This window comes from Salmo trutta, chromosome 5 (assembly GCF_901001165.1).
Source record: "Salmo trutta chromosome 5, fSalTru1.1, whole genome shotgun sequence".
NCBI lineage: Eukaryota > Metazoa > Chordata > Actinopteri > Salmoniformes > Salmonidae > Salmo > Salmo trutta.
In genome coordinates this window covers 6,345,313-6,354,643 of record NC_042961.1, presented here as the reverse complement: position 1 = coordinate 6,354,643, position 9,331 = coordinate 6,345,313, and the positions used below count along the sequence as shown (strand labels likewise).

At 45.2% G+C, this 9,331-nt stretch overlaps 1 protein-coding gene across 27 annotated transcripts in view; it reads right to left on the bottom strand.

Moving 5' to 3' along the window:
* LOC115193575 (calcium-activated potassium channel subunit alpha-1) overlaps nucleotides 1-8,071 on the bottom strand; it is a 381,356-nt gene extending 373,285 nt beyond the window's left edge. For all 27 annotated transcript variants that reach the window (XM_029752332.1, XM_029752334.1, XM_029752331.1 and 24 more), the window contains exon 1: nucleotides 6,985-8,071. In XM_029752332.1, coding sequence (XP_029608192.1) covers nucleotides 6,985-7,272 — 288 coding nt within the window. In that variant the 5' untranslated portion in view covers nucleotides 7,273-8,071. The remainder of the gene's footprint in view (nucleotides 1-6,984) is intronic.
* Between the last annotated feature and the right edge of the window lie 1,260 nt (nucleotides 8,072-9,331).

Genomic DNA, 9,331 nt, shown 5'->3' with positions numbered 1-9,331 from the left:
CATGTTATTCCCAGGACATCAGAGCAGGATAGAGGGGCATGTTATTCCCAGGACATCAGAGCAGGATAGAGGGGCATGTTATTCCCAGGACATCAGAGCAGGATAGAGGGGCATGTTATTCCCATTACATCAGAGCAGGATAGAGGGGCATGTTATTCCCATTACATCAGAGCAGGATGACTCTGATGTCCTGGGAATAACAACACATTGAAGTCAACCACTGACAGCCTACTGTAGTACCCAGGCCATAGGGAGGGACAACACATGCAGTAGGCTACAGTGGACAGGAAAGGTCAAGAAATTGCCCAGTGCTCATACACAGTTCAGATGAATGGACCACTGCACATTTTGAAAAGGTATGTGATATTTATTCTTACATTTTTAAAGTTATTTCTCACTGCATTGTAGGTAAGGGCTGTGTGCTTTTTCTATGCTTCCCTTTCTGAAGTTTCGTTTTTCTTCAAAAACAGCTGAATATACAATATTTTTGGTTAAGGAAAATGTATTTTATAACGTTTTAAATAGTACAATGATTCTCTACACAATGACTGCTTGTTTTGTCACAAAATCTGAAATTAGGCGAACTATTAGAAGTTTAGCAACCAGGAAATGGCGGAGTGATCACTGCATAGTGCCCCTTAAAGATAAACAAACTGTAGCTCCACCTCTCAGGCTGTCTCCCAATGTACTGCTGGCACTCTGCTTCCATTCCAGTGTGTGTCCCTGGTCTAAACCTTGCATGTAGTCCCCAGAGACCTAGTCTGGTCGTAGGAAGTACAAAGTAGGAAGTACAAGTCAGCAACACTGGGACACTAAGAGAACAAAATAGGATAGGCCCATACTAATAGGACTAACGAACAACAGTGTTCCCCACTCTGCATCACTGTGTAGCCTACTGTATGCTAGTAACCTCTGTATTAGATATGCCCATACATGAGCATGGTTTTGGGTTGGAGAATGATGTTCATCGACTACAGCTCAGTGTTCAACATCCTAGTGCCCTCCAAGATCGAGACCCAGGGCCTGAACACCTCCCTCTGCATCTGTATCCTGGACTTCCTGACAGGCAGGGTAAACAACAACACCTCTGCCACGCTGACTCTCAACACGGGGACCCCAGGGGTGTGTGCTTAGCCCCCTCCTGTACTCCATGTTCACCCATGACTGCGTAGCCAAGCACGACTCCAACACCATCATGAAGTTTGCCGACGACACAACAGTGGTAGGCCTGTGTCAGAGAAAGGCCCAAAAAATTGTCACAGACTCCAGTCACCCAAGTCAGACAGTTCTCTGCTACTGCACGGCAAGCAGTACCAGAGAGCCAAGTCTAGGTCCAAAAGGCTCCTTAACAGCTTCTACCCCCAAGCCATAAAACTGCTTAACAATTAGTCAAATGGCCACCCAGACTATTTACATTGACCCCCCCCCCTCCCCTTTGTTTTTACACTGCTTCTACTCACTGTTTATTATCTATGCATAGTCACTTTACCCCTACCTACATGTACAAATGACCTCGACTAACCTGTACCCCCACACATTGACTCAGTACCGGTACCCCCTGTATATAGCTTTAGAACTGCATTATCCTGTTTCTTCTCTCACATTTCATGTTTTATTTCATATCTATATTACTACCTTCTTTCTGCATTGTTGGGAAAAAGTGGATGTGACCAAAAAGATTTAAAAATGTTCCCCTTCTGCAGAAAACACCTGCCTGAGTGAATGTGATAGGTGAGAACCCTGAGTTGAGTGCCCATCCAGTGATCAGGAAGGGAAGGAGATGAGGTTAAAATAGATGAAGAGAGGAAGCCATTGAACAGTATTGGGACATGTCCCAGGGATGGTACAGAGAGGGGGTAAGGGCATGAAATGCAACACCACCTCACACACGCATCACCCCGCCCAGCCATCAGTTTCCCCCTGATGCCCTGTATCCCCAGCGCCAGAGGCCCCCGCTGCCCTGAATCCCGTTACTAACACCATGCCAATGGAGCCGGCCTCGCCAGTCAGCTGAACACAGATCCGGTTTCCCTCCTTAATGCTCCCAACAAGCCTGTTCCCTCTGTGGCCAAGTGTCAAACCAACCCCTCCCCCCAAAGTCACCCCAGAGGACTAGCACCACTCTACCCTGCCTTCACCCTGAATATCTTTATACATTATATTGAGAAAGGCAGGTGATCCATCCAGAGACCCAGGTCGGGCATGCCTGCGTTAGAACCGCTCCCCAGGTACAAAGCCCTGGGTGTGTGTTTCAGCTGGGCTGCCTGGTTGGCTGGCTGGCCTGGGTGATGTGTTCACGCTGGTAATTAAAAGGTAATACAGGAAAGAGACTCCTGAGAAGCTGTTAGCCCTATAGCTCTCCCTGGCATAATCCTAATTTGAGAAGCAGGAAAATGCATGCAACTCAAATCTTACCACGAATTTCCCATTGAGATCAATGCAGGATTCAATGGGGAAGTAGTTTCACGCATGTTTCTCAAATTAGGTTTCTATCCTTTAATTACTCCTAACCAGAAGGGACACACCATCGTCACGTTAACAAACATCATAATGCCCGGTTTCACATCACCCAAATCGGCTTAAGGGGTTCAATGCAATCTGTCATCCTCTAAAGACTGATATGGCTCTCTGTGTTTCACATACTACTATAACACAGAGACAGGACAAAGTGGATACACACACACACAAAAGTATGTGAAGACACATTAAAATGAGTGGATTTGGATATTTCAGCGAAACACGTCACTGACAAGTGTATAAAAATTGAGCACACAGCCATGCAATCTCCATAAACAAACAATGGCTGTAGAATGGCCAGTACTGAAGACCTCAATGACTTTCAACGTGGCTCCATCATAGGATGCCACCTTTCCAACAAGTCAGTTCATCAAAATATCTGCCCTGCTAGAGCTGTCCTGGTCAACTGTGTCGAGTCTGGACTATCATTAAATGTGAAGACCGCTATTTTATCAAATCTATTCTCTGTGTACTTATTACTACGTGATTAAACTAATCATGTAAACTTTAATTAACTAGGAAGTCGGGGCACCACAGGAAAATGTTTATAGAGTCTCTATTTCCCGAATCGACTCTTCAGATATTTTCATATATTATCGATTAGTCTTCTATTAATGTATCATTATTACCTCATGAGTTCGCATTACTGAACGTCGCAAACCCTTGGATATCTGCACGAACCCTAGCCTAAATGATGAATCATCAATATACAAATTGGCTTAATTATTTATTTACTGGCTAACTAAATAACCACAGAAATACATAAAACAAACAACATATTGGTTACTAACACAATGCATTGAAAAGTCCCTAGTGGACTAAACCGCTATCACGGCTTGGTAGACAATGAAAGTGGTGGGGACAGATAAAAGCGCTGGAACAACTAAATGGATTCACTACACACAGTTGATAATTATCTTCATTGAAATGCTAATCCTTTGCACATGAATGGCCACTCATTCGAGAATAATTGCAATGTATATATTTACATCCATATGTCGCCGTTGTCGTCTTCTCTGGTGGAATCGCCGGTCCGTCTGCTGGAGAGTCAGTTTATCAGAGAGTCTCTGGTTAACTTCCCCAGAAGTCAATGTTTTTCATAGTTGTCGCTTTCTCCGCGGCTCTGGATAGCGTCTGTTGTAATGGATACGCCAGACGTACAGATGGTCGTAGCATAGAATCGATTATTCCACGGATGTCGGTATTTTCGTACTAGACTTACGTAATTTCCAGCTGCAGACTAGTAATTCTACGTTTAGGATTTGCTCTTATTCTGTAGTGATCGATAGTCTCAGAGTTTAACCATTTCCAGCCGTGAAGCCAACGCTACAAGCTGTATGGTCTCCATGGCCTATAGAGTTGTTGTTCTTAACCATTTCACATGTTGCGTCAGCTGCATGTTTTCTAGTCTAATGGTGTATAGAATTGTAGCCATTCCAACGAGGGGACTCCGTCCCGGCGTTCTCTGACTTTATGTCAATTTTTTAGGAAGTGGGTTTTATACTCTGTGGAAAAAGGGACGATTCCATGACGCATGATGTAATGTCTGGCCTCACGGGGGAGTGGCCACTGACTAGTTAAACTTTATATGAAAATCCATACTCTCATTTAGAAAGCTAACATCACAATACATCTTTTCACAAATAGTTCCATACTTACTCATTCATTTTATCCAACATCTATATGTAAATCTGATAATTGAAAAGTGTACACAGAGATACAGTATTGTGTGTTTCCTGTACTTCATGAGATCACCAAATGAAACACACTCGTCATGACTGTCCCTTAAGTGTCCACGGACCACTCCCACATTCTCAAAAATATAAATATTGTTTAATTACTCAAACTTTTGATGTCCAAGGGTCTCTCTGTGTTCCACAGTTTACATTCCAGTCTCGAACACTACAGAGCATAGGGGCAGCGTGTTTTATGACCGACCATAAAACAGCCGACTTCCCACTCGTAAAGCGGACCCACTGTAATCTGATCCTTCAGATCGTCACAGGAGAGTTTTGACAGCTGTAAGTGCTGTTATTGTGAAGTGGAAACGTCTAGGAGCAACAACAGCTCCGCCTGGAAGTGATAGACCACACAAACTCACAGAACGGGACATTGAAGTGCTGACGCGTGTGAATTTGGCTGTCCTAAGTTGCAACACTCACTACCGAGTTCCAAAGTTCCTCGAAGCAACGTCAGCACAATAACTGTTCGTCGGGAGCTTCATGAAATGGCTTTCCATGGCCGAGTAGCCGCACACAAGCCTAAGATCCCCATGTGCAATGCCAAGCATCGGCTGGAGTGGTGTAAAGCCAGCCACAATTGGACTCTGGAGCAGTGGAAACTAGTTCTCTGGAGTGATGAATCGCGCTTCACCATCTGGCAGTCCGACGGACAAATCTGGGCTTGCGGATGCCAGGAGAACGCCATCTGCCCCAATGCATAGTGTCAACTGTAAAGTTTGGTGGAGGTGGAACAATGGTCTGGGGCTGTTTTCATGGTTCGGGCTAGGGAAATCCTAACGCTACAGCATATAGTGACATTCTAGACAATTCTGTGCTTCCAACTGTGGCAACAGTTTGCAGACGGCCCTTTTCTGTTTCAGCATGACAATACCCCTGTGCACGAAGCTAGGTCCATACAGAAAAGGTTTGTCAAGATCGGTGTGGAAGAACTTGACTGGCCTACACAGAGCCCTGACCTCAACCCCATTGAACACCTTTGGGATGAATTAGAATGCCGACTGCGAGCCAGGCCTAATAGCCAAACATCAGTGCCCGACCTCACTAATGCTCTTGTGGCTGACTGGAAGCAAGTCCCTGCAGCAATATCCCAACATCTAGTGGAAAGCCTTCCCAGAAGAGTGAAGGCTGTTATAGCAGCAAAGGGGGGGACCAACTCCATATTACACTGTACTTGTGCATGTGAAAAATAAATCTTGAAGTTGAAATTAAGGGAGGGTGGATGGAAAGAGCGCCCTCTGCCTGTCCTGCCGTCATCCCTCTGATGCCCCTGGCTGTCACAATACAACACCCAACAGAGATGGGCAGAAAGGGGCCATCCCCCCACCCTATGCCAGGAGGACTTCGCAGCGGGGCAGAAAGGGCCCTCTTTCTCCCTCTCGCAACCTTTTTTGGGGGGTGCAATTTTAAAACTAATTTCCTGTAATTCTACACATTTTGCAATGACTTAAGCCATGTTCATATGATATCTGAGTGAGAGTGACTAACAAAATCAATGAGGGCCCCCTGGAGGTCAGGGCCCCTGGACACTTATATAACTGGCAAGACCAACTTACTGTTAATTGAAAATGTTAGTGACTGTCTGTGACTGACGTAAGAGGAAAAGGGCTAATGCACTACCACATTTCTAAATTGCACGTTATTATATTATGCTACCAGTAAGTTGAGAACCCGTCTGACCTACTAAAACATTTTCTTTGAACCGACAGCATCATCTGCGCAGAGACTGGAGAAAACAATGACATGCTCTTGGAGTTGCAGCGGTATGTTACGTGTGCAATTTGATTTGATCTGTGAGGAGCCCACCTCAGAGGTCTATAACTATCCAGCTAAACCAACAAGAGGACCACTTGTGCCCTATACAACAAACACTGAGTGATAGCAAACTGAAGCAGTCTTTTACCCACAGGTGATTCATACATGATTCATTCTTTATGTGGGCCACCCCTAGCCGACTGTTGCACTGGAACAAACCAACTAGGCAGGCAGCACAGCAGGGGCATCCATACAGTCTATTTTCAGATCAGCCGTCCAGGTTACATTCATCAAGCAACAACACCAGGCATTACATACACAGAATACTGAAATATACCAATAATTGATTCTACTGAAATATACTAAATATTGACTCTACTGAAAAACATGTAATAACTGCTTTCCCAGGGGTCTGGAATATTACCATAAAATAAGATAGAATAGAGAATGTTGCAGCCTAAATTAGGTGTACTACCGTGTTGTTGTATGTTGGGGACAGTTTTCTTGGTATAGGGTAGTTGACAGCTCCTCATAGCCTACCCACTGGGAAAAACTGGTTGATCAACGTTGTTTCCACATCATTTCAACAATGTGGAAAACTATTTTTTTCACCCTACCTTTAACCTAAATCCGAAAACATGTTTTGTTGATTTTACGTTGAATAAACGTTAGTTGACAACTCAACCAAATGTAAATCAACACTATAAGTTGGTGGGTCACTGTCCCGGTGAAGGCTAATGCAACAACACGAATTGGACTCAAGTCAATATGCCATGGTAAATCAACCAGCCCAGCCCAGGGAGCTTTTAGAAACAATGACAACGTCGGGTCATAAGGTGTACAGTAAAATGTGTCAAGACAGACAGTGGCGTAATATCTATCACCGTAAATGTGATATTATGCACGACTTGCCTTTATATTATGAGCGCCACATCAATAAACAACCGCTGCCGGTTGAGGTGTTTGTCATTACCTTCTTTTTGATGTTACAGTGGCAGCAGACGGTCCACAGGTATTTGAGGGTCCTCCACAGGAGAATGATGAAGAGACCCCCGAAAAACGTGACCATGGAGGAGGCGAGGAATGCCCACCACATGCGCTGGCCATTGTTGTCGCAGGGCACGTCTGGCGAGAAGGGGATGATCACGTCCATCTTGGACATAGAGATCGAGGAGTCCGGATTTTTGTTAAAATAGTTATTTCTACTCATCATAGAGTTGCCGCTTCCATGGGGAACGGTGGCGTCCGCCTCAGTTAGCATCTAGGAGCCTTGGAGAGCCTATGCCAGCGTCCCCAGCCCCACTCACCAGCCATATTGCTTTAAAAAAAACTATGCGTTATATATTCTCACCCGCACCTAATTAATTGTATGTTTATTTTAATCTATTTCAGATTTCCGCGACAGTCGAAGACGCCGCACGCACTAACTGGACCGAAATAGCCGGTCGGTGTCCATTCGCGAGAGGCATTTAAATCCGCAGTAATGACAAACGTTGAGCGCTTTTCATTTTGAGAGGTTTTCCGAGTTTTTCAGGACCAATGCCATGGCAAAGATGGTCTGTCTCATCTAGCAGCCGTCGAGGCTGCCAGTGATGTTTCAGATTATGATAGGCGCAGCGACATTGAAAAAAGGCTGTTTTCTTCAAACAGTTTCTGTCCGACCTCTCAAGTCGTCTTCCATCCAGGGATTCGGTCGATTAACGGTGGGAAATCGATTTCACTTTTCTTAACGCCAATTTAATCGATAGCCTCGATGGTTTTTGAATGGCAGAAGCTATTTCAAGTCCCCAAACTGTTGCGACGATGCGAAAACACAAACGACATAATCTAGCGGCGTGCTCGCTTTCTGACATACAAGCGCTCGGGTGATGTCGCCTTCGCAACTGCCTGTCCCCATTCCTTCCCCTTGATCCAGGCTCACGCAGATCCGCCAGTTGATAGTGCCTGTCAGAGCCGCTCGCTCCAGTGAACGCTAGAGAGATTTACAGGTAGGAGGGGCGGTGCGGAGCTCAAAACGCTCAGAGATGGGCAGAAAGCAGTAATACCACCAAGTGCCAACCAGCCACTCACTTGTCTCAGTCAGTTCCTATTGTGCTTTCAAGACCACTGAGAACTCGGGGGAAAAAACTAGATCAAGTCATGACGTCAGTGACGTCAGGTCTGAAAGTCGGGGATCTAGAAAGAGCCACCGAGTTTCCGACTTGGAATTCCAAATTGGATGACCGTTCAAATAAAATAAAAAATCCCAGTCGCAGCTTGTTTTTACCGAGTTCCCAGTGGTCTTGAACGCGGCATTAGGCAATACATTGCGCTCTTTCGGTGTAACGTATTTACGTTTAAAGTGACACATGTCTCTGAGCTACATATGTGACTGTCATGTCCATTTGAACAGCAGCCCACAATAACTCGTACTGTGATGCAGCAGCAGCTTCGGTTTGAAATGCCAAGGCTTCCATTTTAGGACAGTTATTAGATTGGCCACAGATGATTCCATCGAGTTCATACAACACGGCAGTTGTCCCCATTTTAATTCTCAGAACTGAACCTGATGAAAGGAGTTTCCCTTGCTACACAGGCCTCTGTCACTATAAGGATATTTTCTCATTTTCTGTTATCTGTAAATGACATTGGCTTATTTTCATCTTCATTTGAAGGAGGCTCCTTCAATTATTCACCATAACATGTGTTTCCAGTGCCAAAGCCCTTATTCTGCCCCCAGTCAATTATCCTTTACATTCTGAAGACAATTAGAGCGAGGATAAGACAGGAACAGGTGCCACCCATAGACAGATGCATCAGTGGCCTATAGAAAGACATGGCTGTGTCTCAGGACAGGACGATCACAGAGGGCGCATGAGGACCCACAGCTGGGAATGGGACTTGGACTGGAACCAGTGACCTCACCCTTCCAGGGAATGTACACTAGGCCTACCATGTGCCATAAAGGTCCAGACCTCTTGTCTTGACAGAGGTCATAGTGTGCTACACTGTCTCAACACCTCCCCTGTTACCTATGTCCTTTGAGGTCAAAGCCTTGAATCTCTTTTCATCATATTCTATACTAACTACACTGTTGAACTGATCTCAGATCTGTGTTGATGATAGAGGCAGACTGGGACAAAAATCGTCCCAGTCATTTCTAACACACCGACCCATTTTTTTCCTTGAGGCCCCCATTTTTAGCCAGATAAGGATCCTTTTTGCACGAAAAATCCAAGTTTGACAGGCCCACGGGGCTAAAACTGGACCTGCCCATCTGGTGTATGCCAGAAATGCCAGATGCCTAGTCCGCCCCTGGTTGATGAGACCAAGGACACACA